General features: G+C 40.9%; 1 protein-coding gene across 1 annotated transcript; it reads right to left on the bottom strand.

Annotated features, from left to right (window-relative positions):
• Positions 1-2,189: 2,189 nt before the first annotated feature.
• LOC147631265 (protein ASPARTIC PROTEASE IN GUARD CELL 2-like) lies at positions 2,190-3,623 on the bottom strand. The gene has a single exon (XM_086809164.1). The coding sequence runs from the start codon at positions 3,621-3,623 to the stop codon at positions 2,190-2,192; it is 1,434 nt and encodes a 477-aa protein (XP_086665290.1).
• Between the last annotated feature and the right edge of the window lie 19,637 nt (positions 3,624-23,260).

Genomic DNA, 23,260 nt, shown 5'->3' with positions numbered 1-23,260 from the left:
AAACCAGTCTTACCTTCTACCTACTACCAAATCCATCTCAATTCTGTTTCACTTTGTAGATCCACTTACATCTAATTACCTTCTTTTCTTCCACTACCCATGGAATATTTTCACCTCAACCACCCCATGAGCCTGGCACCATGAAATGGGGCTCTGATACCATCTTAGAAACCAAGAGATGCTCACACACTCAAGAGGAGAAGCTAGCAAATATGCCCAACATGACTCTTCTATAGGGCAATTATTAGAATCCTTGGAAGCACACACATTTCACTAGGCCTAAGGAGGCTCTAGCATGCTAAGGTAGGTCCCCACTCCACCTAACTAGCCCTCCAATATTCCAAAAAAGTCAAGCTTGGGGGAGGTAAAGATAGGAGGGGTCTCCCTAGATTATATATACCCTTTTATCTTCCACACTACCTTTGCATGCGAGATTACTTAGCATCCCTTTTCCCATCTTGCTATCCCCACTACCCATATCAGATTTGCATGTCCACTGCCGACATAGAGGGGTCTACCTTATGGGCTCTATGTATGCATGCATAGGACTCTCTATGGGCTATATATGCATGCATAGAGTGCTCTATGCAATAAAAAAACTCTCCATGCATGCATAAGGCTCTCTATGAGCTCCATGTATGCATAGAGCTCTCTATGAGCTCTATGTATGCACATAGTACATACAAAGAGCTCTCTATGAGCTCTATGTATGCACATAGTACATACAAAGAGTGCATAGACCTCTCTATGAGCTCTATGCATGCATAGAGCTCTCTATCAGCTCTACGTATGCATAGAGTGCATAGAGCCTCTCTATGAGCTCTACGCATACATAGAGAGTTCTCTCTATGCATGTATAGGGCTCTTTGCATGCATAGAACTATCTATGAGCTCTATGCATAAAACAAGTTCTCTATGCATGGATATAGCTCTCTACGTATGTATAGGGCCCTCTATGAGCTCTATGGATGCATAGAGGTCATATACAGCTCTCTACATATGCATAGGGCCCTCTATAAGCTCTATGCATGCATAGAGCTTATATAGGGCCCTCTATAAGCTCTATGTATGCATAGAGGCCATATACGGCTCTCTATGCATACATAGAGGGCTCTACCTTATAGATAGAGTTCTCTATGAATGCATAGGGCACTCGACCTTGTGGATAGAGCTCTATGCATACATAGAGAGGACCCTAATGCATGCCTAGGACTATCTATCTATGTATAGGGATGTCTATGTATGTATAGTCCTCTCTATGCATACATAGACATCCCTATATATACATAGAAAGGACTATGCATGCATAGAAATCCCTATTTGTACATAGATAGTCCTATGCATGCATAGGGTCCTCTCTATGTATCCAAAGAGTACTCATTGAAAGCTCTATGCATGCATAAAGTGCATAGAGAGAAATATGCATGCATAAAGTTGCCGATGTATGCATCGTGCTCTCTATGCATGTATAGGCATCTTTATGAGCTCTATGTATGTGTAGAGTGCTCTATGCATGAATTTACCTCTGTATGCATGTATAGCGCTCTCTATGAGCTTTGTGCATGGATATAGCTCTCTACATTTGTGTAAGGGCTCTACCTAATATATGGACCTATGCTTGAAGAGTATACATACATGAGCTCTCAATCGCTATGCATAAAGAAATCTCTCTATGTGTAGAACCTCTCATGAGCTATGCATAAAGAAAGCCCTCTATGTGTATAACCTCTCATGAGCCATGCATGAGCTCTCATCAATTATGTGTGAGCTCCCAAAAAATCTTTTATGCATCTTTTTTTTCATATAACTCATGTGAGTCTTTGATGTGTAGGTTTTCCATCTATCTTGCACAACCTCTATTCTTCCTTTGCATGTGATAAGCCCCAAACCCAATGCTCTTTTTTTTAATGTTACACCATGGGTATGGAAGTACTTATATATACACACATATATATACTAGTACTCAACCCACACGTTGCTGCAAAAGACATTAAAAAACGAAACGCAGGAATGGAAGTCAAACGAAACGCAGGAATGGAAGTCACAATGCCAAGGGTCAATAGGAATACAAAGTATCAATCGAATACAAAAGGTCAATTGGAATAGAAAGGGTCAATCCAAGGGATTATATGCAGGGTTTTAATTAAGGAGCTGTTTTTAAAAAATACCAAGAGTCATGTATAAATGACCTAGCATTTCCCAGGGATGATACCGATTTTATTGCGGCTGAGGTCGAAGCTCCACTCGAACCCTAGTTGCTGTGTGTTGCCGATAATACTGAATTGGTCCCCTTTATTGCCTGGGCCCATGGCAAAGCACCAGTCGCCGATGAGATTGTTCGGCAAGAAGAGGTTGTAATTACGGAGAGCGATGGTGGCGCCGCCATCGAAGTGGAATTCCACGGTGGGCAAGCCGGAGGCTCTCTCAAGGAAATCGGTACCGATGTGGTAGCAAGTGTCGGAGTAAGGCTCGGAGAAGGAAGAGTAGGAGTTTTCCTGCATGACAACGCGCACGGCGTCACGGAGGGCGTTGAAGATCTGGGCGGGGAAGCGGGAGACCGTTGTGCCGGAGTCTAAGACGACGCCGCCGAGGCCTGTGCCGGGGTTCATCTCGAAGTTGGAAGAGGGTATGTTGAGGCGTTTTCCGTTGACGCTCATACCTTGAAGGGGAACATAGTGAAAGGAGGGGTTGCGGGGGTTGTAGTAGTTCTCTATGGCATGGACGGCGTCGCTGGAACCGCCGAAGGTGAGGTAGCCGGCGTTCTTGGAGAAATGTAGGGGGAGGCAGTAGGCGAAGAGGTTCCCCAAGACGGGGCCGTAGATGGACGCGAACGAGATTTGGCCTTTTCCGAGCCCAAATACACCAGCCGCACCTTGCAGTGTTTTGCTCTGTGTGTCGATGCTGCAGCCGATATTGACGAGACTTTGCACCCACCCGCCGAAGTTCACTGTCTCGAAGGCCAGTAGGCCCTGCGTAGCGGAGCCGTCGCCGTAGCGCATCTGGTAGCCGCAGTTGCCGTCTTTGGTGCACGTCCGCATACGTTCGGGCATCCTCTGGCAGGCGACACTCAAGCAGCCAGCTATCCGAAACGTGGGTGATTTCATGGGCTCGTAAATGGGATCCCGCTGGCTTATACACGAATGACACGGCTTGCACTGCAGCCACGTAAGATCGCTGCCGATGTCGACAATAAAGGGCAAGGAGCGCGTAGGCCCGCCGCCAAGCGTGAGCGTCACAATGAACTCGCCAGCGTTCGGGATCACCGTCTGGCTGTAGGCGTTCGGTGGCCGACGCCGAGTGTTGGCCTCGCCACTCCACGTTCTGCTCAGAATAAAATCACTTATGTCGTCTAAGCGGGCGGCATCTCTTTCATACATAGCCAGCAGAAGCTCCGTGTCGGTAGCGTTGACAGGGCGCAAAGACGAGGAGGGGTGGTCGCGATGGAGGAGATGGAGCATCGCCTGCACGCTAGCAGCCACCTCATCAGCGGCGTTGTGAAGAGGATTGTGCACATCATTGAGCCCTGTGTTAACATGGTCTACTGCATTACTAGCAAGAATATTTGACAGCGCGAGCAAGCTTAAGAATAATATCCTCATCACGGCATTATGTTGCTGAGCCATCCAGTTAGCTGTAGTATGTTTTATACATAGATGATGCAGTATGTTTTATACATAATCCTGCAGCCGTCGGCTAGTCTTTTTCTTGTGAAGCGTAGTCGGGTTAGTGGGCGATTCCATGACTAGGGTTGGATCAGTCGGAAATGCCAATATTGCTGAACAGGGCGTTGAAACCTTACTGTATCTTACCCTAAGGCCTGCCAACGTCAGTGAGTTAGGGTTTCTGTACACCCCTGAGGTTGCCGGAGCTTTTCTACACCAAAAAAAAAAATGCTAGAGTAAAACTTGAACAAGAAGGTAATGCTGAGCGATAAAACTACACGATCGCTTCATTATTCCCCAACCAGTGATTTATAGAGCAAATGGCCGTTGAAGCAGTTTTAACGACTAGCTAAAGACTAAGGTTTAAGGGGACTAGGTTGAAAAAACTATTTTAGTGTGTGTATTTTATCACACCCACTTAAAACTTTATTGGTTTTGCAGCACTGCTCATGTTTGACTTCAGATATTGTTTTTGTCATGAATCTGTCCACATGTCAGTTGTTGAGACATGTTCGAAGAAAAATAATATGAAAAAATAATTTTCTTTGTTTCTTCAAAAAGAGAAACCAACAACGCAGCGTCGATTTTTTAAGAAGGGGAGAAGAAAAATTCTGAACCCTCCATTATAGATTTTGAACATACTCTGTGCTTAGCAATTCTAAAATTAGGTCCTTGATCTCCTCAATATGCTATTTCCATCCATACTGATGGATTACTGAGAGGATTAAGATTCATAAATGCTCCATAAAGGTGGTTTTGGGAAGAAGAAGAAGGGTGGTTTTCAATCAAAAGAGAGGTTTAATACATAAACGTAGCTTAAAACCTCATCCCAAATCCTATCGCCTAAAAATTTTCCATAAACCAAAGGTCTCTTCTATTTTGCCTCCTTTGCCCTTCGAATTTTTGAATGAATCCCTCTCATTTGACTCATTTGCCCTTTGGATTTCTCTCATTTACTTCCTTTGCCCTTTGGATTTTTGAATGAATCCCTCTCATTGTCCAAATCCTTTTGTACCTTTGCTACAAGCTTTTTGCATGCCTTTCTTTTTCTTATATTAATTCCTTTTGATTTGATAAAGCTTTATAATTCTCTAAAAAAAATTTGAGTAACCTTCCTTGCTTGCAAAAGATTCAAATAAATTGTTTCCTTCAAAAAAAAGTACAAGAATTCTTCCCCTTAAGCGGTCCCCAAGCTCTAATATACCACTTTTAAGATCTTATTACACCTTAGAGAAGAATTACTCAAACTCAAACACAAAAATCAATATAACATAGACTTTGCACAAATTGAAGTCCAAAACCTTACATAAGAAATTCAACAAAATAGCATAAACTATGAAATCTTGAAAATAGAGAAGTCACCATCCACACATGGTTGGGTTCAATCTCCATGGGTGAGTGTGGCCCATCGTATCGCTCATCCATATTTAAATATATTGATTATTGCTTTTAAAAAAAGATACTCCAAAAATAAATCCTAATAACTTTTTTAGTCTTTGAGCATACAAGCTCCTTCCAAAAATATAGCAAAATTAATTATAGAGTCTTGGGCCTACCAAAAAGCATAAAAATACTATTTGGTATGTACAAAGGTTTAAGGCTAAGGCCTTCCACAAATATAAATGCCAACAAGTATGAAAACCTAAGAGATGATCACATGTCTTCCAAGATATCTCCTTGTGTTCCAACACATGTTCCACTTGCGAGATGAGTAACACATAGTCTGCCACTCAATCATTGCCTACACACCAAAATAATATTAGTCAGCACACGCAAACAATTAAACACATTAATCCTAACTATATCATGCCAACGCACACAACTGATTAAACACATTAGTCCTATAAAATGATATAAATAAAAGACACATCCCATACACAAATACGGACTTGGTCTACATACTTCACATATGGAATTAAAATAATGGCATCACATACATTCCTATGTGAAAGCAATGATCGCATGGACGTCCCCATTTGACCATAGATTTCATGACTAATAAGGAGATTTGTTGTATGCAAGAAATGGCCCCATGGCCATTTCTTGCATACAACAAGAAATGGCCCCATGGCCATTTGTTGTATGCAAGAAATGGCCCCATGGCCATTTCTTGTGTACATGAGAGGGTCTTCTCTTCATTAGGAGATATGAACACATGGCCATTTCTTGTTTGCTCTTTTTTTTAACATTAAGTCTATTGGGATATATTGACCCATGGCCATCTCCCTTTGTCCATGAATCCCACTATGTCTTGTGGGTAAGGAGATATGGCCCTAACACCATTTCTTGTGTGATTCCAAGATCCCTATTGCTAGGATAAGTTGTAGACTTAATCCTTAGGAGGTATTTCTTAGTGGAGTTCTCTATACACAATGATGTGGTCAGTAGGTATGGCCTTAAAGAGATTTCTTTCGTGTAAGGGGACCCTCTTTCAATTCAGAGAACTGGGCCTAGAGACATGTTATGTGAAATAGGGGGTCCACTTTTAAGCAAAGGCATGGGTATATGGCCATTTATATGTGCCCTATTTAAGACAAAGATATGGCTAGAGGGTCATTTCTTGTGTGCTTATGTGTAGCCCTAGGACCTTATCTTATGTGCAATTATAGGGGGTTCCTCTTTTAGACATACATATAGCTATAGGGCCACTTTTGTGTTTCCAAGTGGTCCTCTTTTCATCGAGAGACATGGCCCCACCATGACCATTTCTTGTGTGCACGAGAGGCACTTGTCTTCTTTGGGAGACATGAATGCATGGACATTTCTTATGTGCTCCTTTATTTTTAAAACATTCAGGCCAGAGGGATATATTGACCCATGGCCATCTCCCTTTGTCCATGAATATACAGAAAGTCCTAGTGTTATCTCTTATGTCTAAGGGAGATATGGCCCTATCACCATTTCTAGTGTGATTAAGGGAGCCCTATTGGTAGGATAAGTTGTAGGCTTACCACTTAGGAAGTATGGCATTGGAAATTTATCTATATGAGAGGACGTGGGCAATAGGTATGGCCATAGAGCCATTTCCTTTGTGTTTGGGGACCCTCTTTCAATTTGGAGAAATGACCCTCTAGAGTCACTTGACACATTGCCATCTCCATTTGTCCATGAATAGAGACATTCCTAGTTCTATCTCTTATGTCTAAGGAGATGGTCCTAGCACCATTTCTAGTATGATTAAAGGAGACCTATTTCTTGGATAAGTTGTAGACTTATTGCTAAGGGAAATTCTCTATACGCAAGGATGTGGCAATAAGTGTGGCCCTAGAGCCATTTCTAGTATGATTAAAGGAGACCTATTTCTTGGATAAGTTGTAGACTTATTGCTAAGGGAAATTCTCTATACGCAAGGATGTGGCAATAAGTGTGGCCCTAGAGCCATTTCCTTCGTGTGTAAGGGAACCCTCTCTCAATTTGGAGAAATGGCCGTGGAATCACATGTTGTGTGCAATAGGGGGTCCTCTCTACATTCACAAAATTTGGCATAGGACCAATGTTATGTGGAATAGAAGGTCCTCTTTCAGATAATGATATGGCTATAGGGTTATTTCCTGTGGTGTGGCCTTAGGGGTTCCTATTCCAAATAGAGATATGGCTATGGAGTTGTTTCTTGTGTGCCTATGTATATCCCTAGGAACTTATGTTATGTTTATAGGGGTTTATCTTTGAGACAGAGATATGGCAATAGAGCCATTTCTTGTGTATCCAAGTGTGCATCTTTTCATCAAGAGACATGACCCCATGCATTTTTCTTATGTGCAGGAAAGGCTTTTCTCTTCATTGCGAGATACAAACACATGGCCATTTCTTGTGTGCTCACTTATTTTTTTAACATTAATCCCATTGGGATATATTGACTCATTTGCATCTCCCTTTGTCCATGAATAGAAACAGCCCTCGTGCTATCTCTTGTGTGTAGGAGATATGGTCCTAGCACCATTTCTAGCATGATTGCAATAGCCCTACTATAAGGATAAAATGTATGGCTTATTGCATTTCTCTATACACAAGAACGTGGTTAATTGGTATGACCCTAGGGTTATTTCCTTCATGTTAGGGGACCCTCTTTCAATTTGGAGAAAAAATGAGTCACATGTTGTGTACAATAGGGGATCATCTTTCGGATAGAGATATGGAAATAGGCTGACTCCTTGTGTGCCCAAGTGTGGCTCTTTACATCAAGAGAGACATGACCCTATGGCCATGTCTTGTGTGCACAAGAGGCTCTTCTCTTCATTAGGAGATATGAACGCATGGCCATTTCTTGTTTCCTCTTTTATTTTTTAAACATTAAGCCTATTGGGATATATTTGACCCATGGCCACCTCCCTTTGTCCGTGAATCCCGATGTCTTGTGGGTAAGGAGATATGGCCCTAATGCCATTTGTAGTGTGATTTTGAGAGCCTTATTGCTAGGATAAGTTGCAGACTTAATCCTTAGGAGGTATTGCTGAGTGAAGTTCTCTATACACAATGACATGGCTAGTAGGGGTATTACCCTAAAGGCATTTCTTTTGTGTAAGGGGACCCTCTTTTAATTCAAAGAAATGGCCCTAGAGACATGTTATGTGCAATAGGGGGTCTTGTTTTAGATAAAGGCATGAGCCATTTCCTATGTTCCCAAGGACTCCTATTTAATACAAATATATGGCTATAGGTTCATTTCTTGTGTGCCTATTATGTGTGGGCCTAGGACCTTATTTGTGTGCAATTATATAGGGAGTTCCTCTTTTAGACATAGATACATTTTTTGCGTTTCCAAGTGTTACTCTTCTCATTGAGATACATGGCCCCACCATGACCAATTCTTGTGTGCATGAGAGGCTCTTGTCTTCATTGGGAGGCATAAATACATGGCCATTTCTTATGTGCTCATTTATTTTTCAAACATTAATAGGGATATATCGACCCATGGGCCATCTCCCTTTGTCCATGTGAATAGAGAAAGTCCTAGTGCTATCTCTTACGTCTAGGGAGATATGTCCCTAGCACCATTTCTAGTGTGATTAAGGGAGCCCTATTGCTAGGATAAGTTGTAGACTTAACACTTATAGGAGGTATTTCTTAGGGAAGTTCTCTATATGAGAGGAAATAGGCGATAGGTATGGCCCTAGAGCCATTTCCTTGGTGTTAGGGGACCCTCTTTTAATTTTAAGAAATGGCCCTGGAGTCATATGTTGTGCGCAATAGGGGGTCCTCTTTCAGACAGAGATATGACCATAAGGCCATTTTTGTATGTGCCCAAGTGTGACTCTTTTCATCGAGGGAGACATGGCCCCATGGCCATTTATTGTGTGCAGGAGAGACTCTCTTTTCATCAACAGATATGAATGCTTGGCTATTTCTTGTTTGCTCTTTTATTTTTCAAACATTAAGCCAATTGGGATATTGGCCATCTCCCTTTCTCCATGAATCCTAATATCTCTTGTGTGTAAGAAGATATGGCCCTATCGCCATTTCCAGTGTGATTCTAGCCCTTTTACTAGGATAAGTTGTAGAACTAATAATTAGGAGGAATAACTTATAGAAATTCTCTATACATGAGGATGTGGTCAATTGGTATATGGCCCTAGATCCATTTCTTTTGTGTAAGAAGGGGACACTCTTTCAATTTCGAGAAATGGCCCTTCAGTCACATGTTCTATACAATAGGGGGTCCTCTTTCAAAACAAAGACATTTAATAAAGGTTTCTCTTTCAATTTGGAGAAATGGATTGGAGTCACTTGTGTACAATAGGGGGTCCTCTTTTCATTCAAAAAATCTATCATAGGACCATATATTATGTGGAATTGGGAGTCCTCTTTGAGACAACAATAGGGCTATAGGGTATTTTCTTGTGTGCCCAAGTGTGGTCTAAGGGGTTCCTATTCTAGATAGAGATATGGCTATAGAGTCATTTCTTGTGTGCCTATGTGTGTCCCTAGCACCTTATGTTATGTTCAATTATAGGGGTTTATCTTTTAGATAGAGATATGGCTATATGGATATTTCTTGTGTGTATATGTTTTGACCAAGGACAATGGTCTCATGGTAGTTTCTTGAGTGCAAGAGAGGCTCTTCTCTTCATTGCTAGATAAAAATACATGGCCATATCTTGTTTGCTCCTTTATTTAGTGGGATATACTGACCCATGGCCATCTCCCTTTGTCCATGAATAGAAACAGCAATCATGTTATCGCTTTTGTATTGGGAGATATGGCCCTAGCACCATTTCTAGCGTGATTACAGTAGCCCTATTGCTAGGATAAGATCTATGGCTTAGTGAAGTTCTCTATACATGAGGACGTGGTCAGTTTGTATGGCCCTATAGTCATTTCCTTCATGTTAGGGGGCCCTCTTTTAATTTGCAGAAATGGCCCTAGAGTCACATGTTCTATGCAATAGGGGGGATCCACTTTTAGCTAGAGATATGGCAATAGGGCCATTTCTTATGTGCACGAGGGGCTCTTCTCTTCATTATGAGATATGAATGCATGGCCAATTCTTATTTTCTCATTTATTTTTCAAACATTAAACCTATTGATATATATTGACCCATGGCCATCTCCCTTTATCCATGAATCCCACTGTCCCTTGTGTGTGTAAGGAGATATGGCCCTAGTGCCATTTCAAGTGTGTAAGGAGGTATGGCCCTAGCACCATTTCTAGTATCATTTTTAGAGCCTTATTTCTAGGATAAGTTGTAGACTTAATGCTTAAGAGGTATTCCTTAGAGAAGTTCTCTATACACAAGAACGTGGCTAGTAGAGGTATGGCCCTAGAGCCATTTCTTTTGTGTAACGAGACCCTCTTTAAATTTGGAGAAATGGCCCTAGAGGACTTCACATGTTATGTGTAATCGGGGGTCCTCTTTTTAGACAAATACATGAATATAAGGCCATTTCCTATGTGTCAAAGTGTGGCCCTAGGACCTTATGTTATGTGCAACTATAGGGGTTCCTCTTTCAGATAGAGATATGGCTATAGGGCCATTTCTTGTGTATCCAAGAGGTCCTCTTTTCATTGAGAGACATGGGCTAGTGACCATTTCTTGCATGCACGAGAGCCTCTTCTCTTCATTATTAGGAGATATGAACACATGGCAATTTCTTGTGTGTTCCTTTATTTTTTAAACATTAAACCCATTGGAATATATTGACAAGTGGCCATCTCCATTTGTCCATGAATAGAGAAATTCCTAGTGCTATCTCTTATGTCTAAGGAGATATGACCCTAGCACCATTTCTAGTGTTAAGATTCCATGCAAGAAGCTCTAGATTTCTTATTCTAGCCTCATGCAAAAAACATGAGACAGAAGAAGAAGAACTCAAATAGCAAAAATAAACCTAGCTTGGCATACCATGTTTAACCACCCAACCATTATATATACCAGTGACCCTAAGCATCCAGTGTGTACCTTCTCGGCCACACACCATACTCACATGCCCCCTGTGCCCCCGTCGGGTACCCCCATGCTACACATCATTGGTTCGTTGGCCTACAACCGTCACCTACAAACATTGCTTGTTCACACTTATTAATATAAGAAATGATTTACAATAGTATGTTGCCCACACAACACCTGCATATCCCACACATTACTGGTGTTTAAATCCCGCATATCAATGTGTACGCATCCCACGTGTTACCATGTGTAAGGTTCATAAAATTATTTCCTCCTTTTAGGAATCATCATCCTCGATTAAAAACTGAGGATTAAAAACTAAGGATAATGCTTACAAAAGAGAAACTCTGTTTCCCAAGTTGCATCTGTCAAGGGATTTACATGTTTAATCACCCAACCATTATATATACCAGTGATCTCGGGCATACATTGTGTACCACCCAACCATACTCACAACGGGGACCTAAGGCATCCAATGTTTAACCACTCTTTCTATATATTAATGACCCCGAGCGTACAATGTTTAACCACTCAACCTCACGCACCTTGTGTGTCCCCCCACTGGTACCCCCCACTGGTACCCCCATTCTACACATCACTAGGTCTTTGGCCTACAACCATCACTCATGAATGTTACCCGTTCACACTTATTAATATAAGCGATGATGTGCAATAGTATGCGGCCATCTGTTTTCCCACATAATGCTCGTATATCCCACGCATTAGTGGCGTGTAAATCCCACGTATCAATGTGTACACATCCCATGTGTTGCCACGTGTAAGGGTCATAACATCTAGTGTGATTAAGGGAAACCTATTATTACTAGGATGAGTTGTCGACTTAATACCTAGGAGGTATTGCTTAGGTTAATTCTCTATACGCAAGGATCTTGGCAATAAGTATGGCACTAGAGCCATTTCCTTCATGTAAGGGAGCCCTCTTTCAATTCGGAGAGAAATGGCCCTAGAGTCACATGTTGTGTGCAATAGGGGGTCCTCTCTCCATTTAAGAAATTTGGCCTAGGATCAATGCTATGTGGAAAAGGGGGTCCTCTTTCACATAACGATATGGCTATAGGGTTATTTCATGTGCATGCCCAAGTGTGGCATTCTGGGTTCCTATTCGAGATAGAGATATGGCTATAGAGCCATTTCTTGTGTGTGCCTATGTGTGGCCCTAGGAACTTATGTTATGTTTTTAGGGGTGTATCTTTGAGATAGAGATATGGCAATAGGGCCATTTCTTGTGTATCCAAGTTTGATCAAGAGACATATCCCCATGCCTCTTTCTAGTGTGTAGGAGAGGCTCTTCTCTTCATTGTTGCGAGATACGAATACATGGTCATTTCTTGTGTGCTCTTTTATTTTTCAAGCATTCATCCCATTGGGATATATTGACTCATATCTATCTCCCTTTCTTGTGCTATCTCTTATGTGTAGGAGATATGGTCCTAGCACCATTTCTAGCATGATTGTAGTAACCCTATTGCTAGGAGAAGAGGTATGGCTTAGTGTAATTCTCTATACATGAGGACATGGTTAGTTGGCATGACCCTAGAGTTATTTCCTTTTTTTTAGGGTATCCTCTTTCAATTTGGAGTTTCAATTTGGAGAAAAAATGAGTCACATGTTGTGTGCAATACGGGGTCCTCTTTCAGACAAAGATATGGCAATAAGGCAATTTCTTGTGTGCCCAAGTGTGGCTCTTTTCATCCAAAGATGCATGGCCCCACGACCAGCATTATGTATAGAAGGGGGTCTTCTCTTCATTAGGATATTTCTTATGTGTGCATGAGAGGCTCTTCCTCCCTTCATTAGAATTTCTTGTTTGCTCTTTTATTTTTTGAACATTAAATGCAAGAAATTAGCATCTAGATTAACCTTGGATTAGCCTAGGTTTAGAGAGATAACAGAGAGTAAGAGACTTGTGTATTCATGATTTTCAAAAGGTACCAAAAATATGGTGTATGTGGCCTATATATATGACCCCCCTTTCACACTATCATAAGTTGTTGCCATAAATGTACATTTTCTCTCTTTTGCATATAAGTTGTTGGCCCTTAAAGCATCCAAAATAGCCCTTACATGCATCAAGTTCTCCTTCTTCTCTTTGCTATATATTGAGACATCATTAAAGAATACAAGAACCCATTTGTAGAGAGGAAAGGTCCAGCACCTTGCTCATTAAAGTTTGAAATGTTGCCGGCGTATTGCACAACCCAAACAGCATAACCAAATAATGGTAGAGACCTCTCTCGGTTCGAAATGCCGTTTTGTACTCATCACCTTCCTTTATTCTCAATTGGTGTGATAACCCGATCTCAAATAAATCTTAGAGAAGAAACATGCACCTTTCAACTCATCAAGCAAGTCATCAATTCATGGAATAGGAAATCTATTCTTGATTGTAGATTTATTCAAATCCCTATAATCCATGCACATACGAAAAGTGCCATCCTTCTTCTTGACCAAGAGTATGGGTGATGCAAAAGGTGATTGGCTAGGAGTAACCCATCCCATGTACATAAGCTTTTGTACTTTCTTTGCCACTTCATCCTTCTCCAATTTTGACAATCTATAAGGTGGTTTGTTAACGGGCTTGGTATGCAACTTAAGCTCTATCCCATGATCCACCACTTTGGCATTTGGAGCACATCCTCATACTCCAACAATTCCTTCATACCTTTATGCATAACCTCACCCTTTTGTTCATTGCTTTCTTCTCTTGCAAAGCTGTAAAACATATATGCATCCCATATTCTTTAGCTCCATCTTGAGTTGTGTGGCATTGATCATCTTGATACTTGGCACATGAGTTCTATTCAATGTAACCTCATGGTTTCCATGCATAAAACTCATATAACCTTGTTGTAAATTCATGTGAAACAACCCAAGAGTTGCCAACCGATCACATCCCGAAACAATGTCAATGGGACCCATATCCAATACAAGTAAATCAACCTTGCAAGTGTAATCATTTGTAAGAATTGACCTCACATCCTTGAACACCATTGTGCAATCCATTTTTTCCCCATTAGCCACTTGAACCTTATGCCACAAAGATAAAGCTACATGCTGTAATTTGAGACTGCACATGGATTTGCTGTTGATAAAGCTATGTGTGCTTCTACTATCAATCAAAACATGTGCCAACCTTCCATTAATGCATGCCTTCAACCTTAATGTATTGGCTCCTTTGCAACCAGCATAGGCATCACTTGAGATATTTTATAGGGTAGCCATATTGTCTTTGTCATGATGATAAGCACACATAGGCAATGGTAACCCATCTTCATAGTCAACATCTCCCTTCTTCAATCCACCCGGATCAAAAGGAAATTCACCATCCTTCTCTACATCCTCAACTTCATTGTTGGCATCTTCAAAGTAGTCCTCATATTCATCCACATCCTCCTTAATGTCCTCATGGCAAGGTTTGGTGAGAATCATACTTAGGGTCATCTTCTTGGCCTTACAAACCTTCCAATAATCCTTATTCCATTTGTCACCGCACTTGAAGCACAAACTCTTTTCCTTCAATTCATTAATACAATCTTCTCCAATAACCTTACTCTCGTTAGATGCTTTCGCATCAACTTGCTTCCCATCACCATTTGGAGGTTGAGAAAAAGAATTACCAAATCTAAAATTTCCTCTTCCACCTCTTCCATAGATGGTTGGGAATCTAGGAGGACCCGTGTGATAAGCAACTCCACTTTAAGATTTGACCAAATTTGAAGTGCCAATATCAGCCCTAAATCCATGCCTTGATCCACTAGCATATGTATACTTTTCCTCATAGATCTCCACAAGAAGCATGGCCTCCTTGATGGTTTCGGGCTTTTGAGCATCCACATCAACCTTTATGTTATTTTGCAGCCCTTTGATGAACTTCCTCAATTTGTACACCTCACTCAAGCCTTCCACATGCAGTGAAAACTTCATAAACTTGTGTACATAGTCCTTGACATTGCCCGTTTGAGTGAGATCATCCCATTTCTCCACCATCCTTGATCTATTGAGGGATGAAACAAAGATTCTCCTCATCTCATTCTTGAAATCATCGAGAAATATTCCCAAGTAGTGTGATCAAATAGCCATGAGCATTCAAGTGCCACCACCATGCATGGGCATAACCTTCTAGATGGAAAGTAGTAAACAAAACCTTGGCCCTATCACTACAAGGACTAAGTTCAAAGTAAAGCTCCACCTTGTCAATAAATTCTTCGAACTCCTCATTGGTTGAACCTTCACCCTTGAACTTGGTAAAATCCAACTTGTCCTTCACTCCCTTAAACTCATATTCATCATCACCACCTCGATGGTGCACATGCGGTCTATGCTCCATTGGTCTAACATGATTTCCCCCAAACTCATTGAAGTGATGAGGTCTACCATGATTAGGTTCCATCCCATTAAAATGATGACCCATCTCTTCAAAGTGTTGACTACTCATGTGTGAAGGATGATGACCCATCTCATCAAAGTGTTGACTACTCATGTGTGAAGGATGATGACCCATCTCATCAAAGTGTTGTCCACACGTGTGGATGATTCCAATTTCCATTCACCCTTGATTCTTCCAAAACTATGCCTTTTCTTTTGTCCTCATTTCTCCCTTGCATTGATGAAACCCCTTCATAGGACCATGTATAGGCATACCATGCATACTTGTTCCACCTTGAAAAAGGCATGTTGCCCTTTCCAAGAATAGACCCATGATTCCCATCAACATGGTGCATACTAGCTTGAGGAGTATGCAGTGCATTTCCATGTGAAGGTCCCACAAAAGATCCATAAGCTTGTGGCCCCATTGGTGGAAAAGTGTTTGGTGCATATAGATGCAACATAGGTCCACCATGAGCTTCTTTGCCTTTATTTGCATCTTGCCTCAAGCTTAAGATCCCATTATGCAAATCCTTGCTCATAGAGTCAAACTTGTCCAACATGGGCTGAAATATTTGGTACATCCTTTCAATCATAGTGTGCATGAGATTAATCATGTTATTCATGTTCATGTCCCCGCCTTCTTTAGGTATTTGTGGAACATTCGCCTCTTGATGTATCCCTTCATTGGTGTTGCCACCAATTTCTTCTTGCAAAACTCCTTGAGCAACATGTTTTGCTTCTTGTCTTGTTTCCAATGTGCCCGCTTCATACTCAAGAGCTTCCTTGTAGTTCCCCTTGCTCAGTTTGGCCTTCGGCGTCATCTCAATCGCTCATCAAAAGACTTTTGGAAGGGTTCCCAAACTCCAAATTGAATGACCTTTGGCTCTATAGAGAGGTGTTTCAGTGCTCTATCCACGTATGTAGTTGCCTTTGGCTCTATAGAGAGGTGTTTCAGTGCTCTATCCACGTATGTAGTTGCCTTTGGCTCTATAGAGAGGTGTTTCAGTGCTCTATCCACGTATGTAGTTGCCTTTGGCTCAGTCAACCCTATACTATTCTCTGTTTTGACTTTTTTAGAAAAGTTAACTTTATCACCAAAGTGGCCAAATCTCGATCAAACAAAGGCCGATTTTGGAAGTCTTTAGCTTGATGGAATTCTCTCAACAAGCCCTACGCATCCATGTCAATGCCTTGACCACATTTGATCGGAAACTATCCTCTATTTTGACCTCTTTGATTTGTCAAATATAGCCATTTGACCAAGTCAATGGTGCCAAAATCAAGAGCCCTTTGTTTTTCGGGAAGCTAATGGTATGTGCAATGTCCCAATATGCTCAAATCTCCCACTTAATTCTTTATTTTTTACTGGGCAGCCCTTTTGTCTTGCGGGTAGACTTGCCAATTCGAGAAGTAAACAAAGTCCGAATCAAGCACTTGAGGACTCTAAATGTATCCCTTGGAGAATAGAATGAAGCTACGCAAACACCTTGAAAACATCCCTAACCCTCTTGGACTAAATTAGGGTTTAGCAACGCAGCAAAAAACTGTCAAGATTCTCTCCAATTGCTATCCGCACTTCCCCTTTGCATTGGTAATGTCTCAGACCCATCTAAAGGCATGCACCACATCAATTTGTATCTTGGGTATCCAAATCTAACCTCAAGCTCCTTTCATAAATGCTTTTTGCAAAAAATTGACAACACCTCCTTTGTTTTTGCAACAAAATCTCAATATAAACTCAATTGAAATTCAATGGCAACACTATATCCAATGCTTGCCAAATATTTGCCCATCAAAATGCATCTGTTATGAGTACTTGGAAGTCGATGTAGAGTGTTGAAGCTTGCCAATCTCCTAGCCAAGCTCTTCCAACCCCCTTACTCAAGTTTGAAATCTAAGAGCAAGAGTCTTCACCACCATTGTACCTAATCCTCTTCCTTACCGCTTTACCAAGACACTCACGGTAAGGAAGATTCAAGAAAACTCTCCCCTTGGCCTCTCCGCCTATATGCCAAGGTACTCCTCTCTCACAAACTAGATTCTACAAACAATGGAAATAGCTTGCAATAGAAGAGTAGAAGTAGGGGTTCACTTACAAATGGCACTTATAGATGCATGCCAATTTCCATCAATATAAGAGTTTCATGGTGATGAGGATTGCAAGGGTGATCTTCAAAAGGATGTCTTCCAAGTACCACTTCAATCACTTGCCCTTCACACAATGCTCAAACATGTGCCACTTCACAAGAGCATATGGCATACTTCATATCACTTGCATCACATGATCAATGGCATACATCTTCATTCCATAAACTCATATGGCATACCTCATATCACTTGCATCACATGATCAATGGCATACATCTTCATTCCATAAACTCATATGAACCCATAGCATGATTCATACATGTCATGTGACATATCATAGCATGAAAATGGCTATTAATGGCATCTACAACTTTCCAATGGCATGTAATAATGCATGAAGAGAGCTCAATGCCATCAATTGAACCATGGGAATCCTAAATTGCCAAGCAATGCTGAAAATGGATCCAAATCCCCCAAATGTTGCTTAAGGTTTCCCTAATGCTTCAATTGAAGATACAGGATTGCATATGGTCATCCATGACAACCTCATATAATCAAGAATGGCATAGAGGTTCCACTACTCATGTATCTTGACCAAATGGCCTGCAAATGCATTCAATGGATCTTGAATGGTGGAAAGTAAAGCTTATCTTGAAAGAAGATGCTCTCTTAATTAGAAAATGCAGAAGTTTTCAGTCCAAGGTAGATTAATTGCTCACCATTGTACCAATCTTTGCAAGATTTGAAGGCATCAAGGAGAAAGAAACCATTGAAAATCCATTTAATTGAAATCCATTTAATTGAAAGAATACATTGGAGCCCTTACTTTGAAGCAATGGCAGCCTAAAACATAGCCTCAATGGTCCAAATCGCGCACAGCCAAATCGGGTAAAAGAAACACCACAATCGCCACACCAATGTCAAGACCAATGGTATTTTAGTGCTTGCTTAGTCCTTCTTCAAGCTTATACAAGCTACTTGGTGACCTTAAATCTCCTCAACAAAGAGACTAGGCAAATGGCGACCAGTAGCTCCAAGCATTAAACGGCCATCAAACGCGACGTATAGCCACTCCTTGTGAAGATCTTGATTAAGAATACCAAAATCCTAAGTCAATGCTTTTGTTCATCCAAATTGAAACTCTATTTTTCCTCAAGATCAGAAAAGAAAAGGAGGAAGATTAAATGTTTTGAATTAACCCCCTAATCAAAATTAGCAATTTTTTCCAATTTTGGTCCTAATATTTAAAATTAGGGGCGGATCCCTTGGAATCTAGTCTTCTGCCATCCATGGCCCCAAAACTTAGGAAAAAGGTGAATCAAAAGATTAATCTCACTCAAACAAGATCAATTCCACTCAACAAGATCATCGTATCCCCATTTCTTGATCAAGAAAATCAAGAAATCCAAGAATTCCTCGATTTTTCTTGAAACTAAGATGGAAATGGATCAAAGACATGGCTCTAATACCAATGAAAGAAAGTAGCATCTAGATTAACTTGGATTTAGCTTAATTATCCTTGGATTAGCCTAGATTAATATGATTAGCCTAGGTTTAGAGAGAAAAGAGAGAGTAAGAGACTTGTGTATTCGTGATTTATGGTGTATGTGACCTATATACATGACCCCCCTTTCACACTATCATAAGTGTTGTCCATAGTCATGGTCAATTTGCCTTGGGCCCATTATTCATATGAGACCATTCCACTTTGTTACATTAAGCCTATTGGGATATATTAACCCATGGCCATATCCCTTTTTCCATGAATCCAGGCTATGTCTTGTGGGTAAGGAGATATGGCCCTAATACCATTTTTGGTGTGGTTCCGAGAGCCCTATCACTAGGATAAGTTATAGACTTAATGCTTAAGAGGTATTTCTTAGTGAAATTCTCTATACACAATAACATGGTGAATAGTTATGGCCCTAAAGCGATTTGTTTCGTGTAAGGGGACCCTCTTTCAATTTGGATAAATGGCCCTAAAGACATGTTATGTGCAATAGGGGGTCCTCTTTTAGACAAAGGCATGGGTATAGCGTCATTTCCTATGTATATCCAAGTGTACATCTTTTGACCGAGAGAAATAGCCCCATGGCTATTTCTTGTGTGCAAGAGAGGCTCTTCTCTTCATTGTTTCTTATGAGATACAAACACATAGCCTTTCTTGTGTGCTCCTTTATTTTTTAAACATTAATCCCATTGGGATATACTAACTCATGGCCATCTCCCTATATCCATTAATAGAAATATCCCTGATGCTATCTCTTGTGTGTAGGAGATATGGACCTAGCACCATTCCTAGTGTGATTGTGGTAGCCCTATTGATAGAATAAGAGGTATAGCTTATTGAAGCTATCTATACATGAGGACATGGTCAGTTTTGGTATGACCCTAGAGAAATTTCCTTCATGTTAGGAGACCCTCTTTCAATTTGGAGAAAAAATGTCCTATAATCACATGTTGTGTGTAATAGGGGGTCCTCTTTCAGATAGATATAGGCCAATTTCTTGTGTGCCCAAGTGTGGCTCTTTTCATCGAGAGAGACATGGCCCCATGGCCATGGCTTGTGTGCATAAGAGGATCTTCTCTTCATTAGGAGATTTCTTATGTGCAAGAAATGGCCCCATGGCCATTTCTTCTGCGCACAAGAGGGCCTTCTCTTCATTAAGAGATATGAACACATGGCCATTTCTTGTTTTCTCTTTTTAAACATTAAGCCTATTGGGATATATTAACCTATGGCAATCTCCCTTTTTCCATGAATCCCATTATATCTTGTAGCAAGTAAGGAGATATGATCCTAATGCCATTTCTAGTGTGACTCAGAGATCCCTATTGCTAGGATAAGTTGTAGACTTAATGCTTTATTAGGCATTGGTTAGTGAAGTTGTGTATACACAACCTTGGACATGGTCAATAGGTATGACCAAAAGCAATTTCTTTTGTGTAAAGAGAAATGGCCCTAAGTCACATGTTATGGGTAATAGTGGGTCCTCTTTCCAACAAAGACATGGCTATAAAACCTTTTCCTATGTGCTCAAGTGTGGCCCTAGGGCCCTAGGGGCTCCTATTTCAAAAAAAGTTATGGTTCAAGGGTCATTTCTTGGGTGCCTATGTGTGGCCCTAGAACCTTATGTTATGTGTACTTATAGCAGCTCCTCCTTTAGACAGAGATATGGCTATAGGGCCATATCTTGCGTTTCCAAGTGGTCCTCTTTTCATCGGGACACATGACCCCATGACCATTTCTGTGTGCACGAAAGCCTCTTCTCTTTATTGTGCAAGATATGAATTCATGGCCATTTCCTGTGTGCTCCTTTATTTTTCAAACATTAATCCCATTGACTCATGGCCATCTCCATTTGTCCATGAATAGAGACAGTCCTAGTGCTATCTCTTATGTCTAAGGAGATATGGCCCTAGCACTATTTCTAGTGTGATTAAGGGAGACCTAATACTTATGAGGTATGGCTTAGGGAAGTTCTCTATACGCGAGGATGTGGGAAATAAGTATGACACTAGACGCATACTTATTTCCCTTAAAGAAAATGGCCCTAGAGCCATTTCCTTCATGTAAGGGAACCCTCTTTCAATTTGGAGAAATGGCCCTAGAGTCACATGTTGTGTGCAATAGTAGGGGGTCCTCTTTTCATTCAAGAAATTTTCCATAGGACGATATGTTACATGGAATGGGGGATCCTCTTCTAGATAACGATATGGCTATAGGGTTATTTCTTGTGTTCCCAAGTGTGGCCTTAGGGTTCCCTATTCCACATAGAGGTTTGGCAAAATAGCCATTTCTTGTGTTCCTGTGTAGCCTAGGAACTGATGTTATGTTTAGTTATAGGGGTTTATCCTGAGACAAAGATATGGCTATAAGTCCATTTCTTGTGTGTCCAAATGTGCATCTTTTGCACTTCTCTTCATTTTTTGGGATATACAAACACACATCCATTTATTGTGTGTGTTTGTATATCCCAAAAAATGAAGAGAAGTGCATCTTTTGCACTTCTCTTCATTTTTTGGGATATACAAACACACATCCATTTATTGTGTGCTCATTTATTTTTCAAACATTAATCCCATTGGGATATATTGACCCATGGCCATCTCCCTTTGTCCATGAATAGAAACAAACCTTGTGCTATCTCTTATGTGTTAGGAGATATGGCCCTAGCACCATTTCTTGTGTGATTGCGGTATCCCTATTCCTAGGATAAGTTGTAGACAAAATTCTTAGGAGGTAGAGCTTAGTGAAGTTCTCTATACACGAGGACATGGTTGTAGGTGTGGCCCTAGAGACATTTCCTTGTTTTTAGGGGACCCTTTTTCAATTTGGGGAAATGGCCCTCAAGTCACATGTTGTGTGCAATAGGGCGACAAAGATATAGCAATAGGGCAATTTCTTATGTGCCCTAGTGTGGCTCTCTTTATCAAGAGAGATTGGCTTTATGGCCATTTCTTGTGTGGACCAAAGGGTCTTCTCTTCATTAGGAGTTATGTTAATAGGAAAATTTACTATGTGCCCTAGTGTGGCTCTTTTTATTGAGAGAAACATGGCCCCATGGCCATTTCTTATGTCACCAAAGGGTCCTCTCTTCACTCTCTTCATTAGGAGATATGAATGCATGGCCAATTCTTGTGTGCTCATTTATTTTTCAAACATTAAGCCTATTAGGACATATTTCCCATGGCCACCATCACCCTTTGTTCATGAATAGAAACAACCCTAGTGCTATCTCTTGTGTGTAAGGAGATATGAACCTAGCGCCATTTCTAGTTTGATTATGGGAGTCCCATTGCTAGTATAGTTGTAGACTTAATTTTTGGAAGGTATTTCTTAGGGAATTTCTCTATACAAGAGGGGACATGGTCAATAGGTATGGCCCTAGATCCATTTCTTCATGTAAGGGGACCCTCTTTCGATTGGCCCTAGAGTCACATTTTGTGTGCAATAGGGGGCCTCTTTCCATTTAGAAAATTTTCCATAGGACCATAGGTTATGTGCAATACGGGGTCCTTTTTCAAACAAAGACATGGCTATGGGGACATTTCCTATGCACCCAGGTGTGGCTCTAGGGATTCCTATTTCAAACAGAGATATGGCTATGGGGTTATTTCTTTTTGTGCCTATGTGTTAGGACCCTATGTTATGTGCAATTATAGGGGATTCTCTTTTAGACAGAGATATGGCTATAAGGTCGTTTCTTGTGTTTGGAAGTGGTTTGAGAGACATGGCCCCATGGTGATTTCTTAGAGGCTCATCTCTTCATTGGACATATGAATGCATGGCCATTTCTTGTGTGCTCCTTATTTTCTGAACATTAGGCCCATGGGAATATATCAACTTGTGGCCATGAATAGAAACCCTTTAAACCCTATGGCCACAAGGCCATAACCCCCTTCACTATTATATTCAAAATGGTAACAAGCTTATGGCCATGGTATCCTAAGCCTATGGCCACATGGCCATACAGTCTCACAACCATTACTAGGATACTAGAGTCCCCTAGATTCTTGAGGGAGGTATACAAGCCCTTTTGACTGGTCATATGTTGAGATCCCAGGGGGTTCACTCATAGTAAAGGAGACACGTCACTATGTTGTCGTGATGTGTGCGGAATAGCCAGGAAAGTATGAGACTTCTAGCTGTGAGAGTTGGTACCAAACCTAACAAGGAAACTCACATTCAAAATTTCCCAAAAAAAGCATAGGACAAATCCATTTTTTTATGAC

The sequence above is a fragment of the Cibotium barometz genome, chromosome 15, assembly GCF_041138505.1.
Source record: "Cibotium barometz isolate CiBa-2024 chromosome 15, ASM4113850v1, whole genome shotgun sequence".
NCBI lineage: Eukaryota > Viridiplantae > Streptophyta > Polypodiopsida > Cyatheales > Cibotiaceae > Cibotium > Cibotium barometz.
The sequence above is the reverse complement of the archived record's forward strand: the minus strand, read 5'-3'. Positions and strand labels throughout refer to the sequence as shown.

What these genes read in the sequence shown, in the direction of transcription:
- LOC147631265 (XM_086809164.1), bottom strand. Translation starts at nt 3,623, where the DNA reads ATGGCTCAGCAACATAATGCCGTGATGAGGATATTATTCTTAAGCTTG.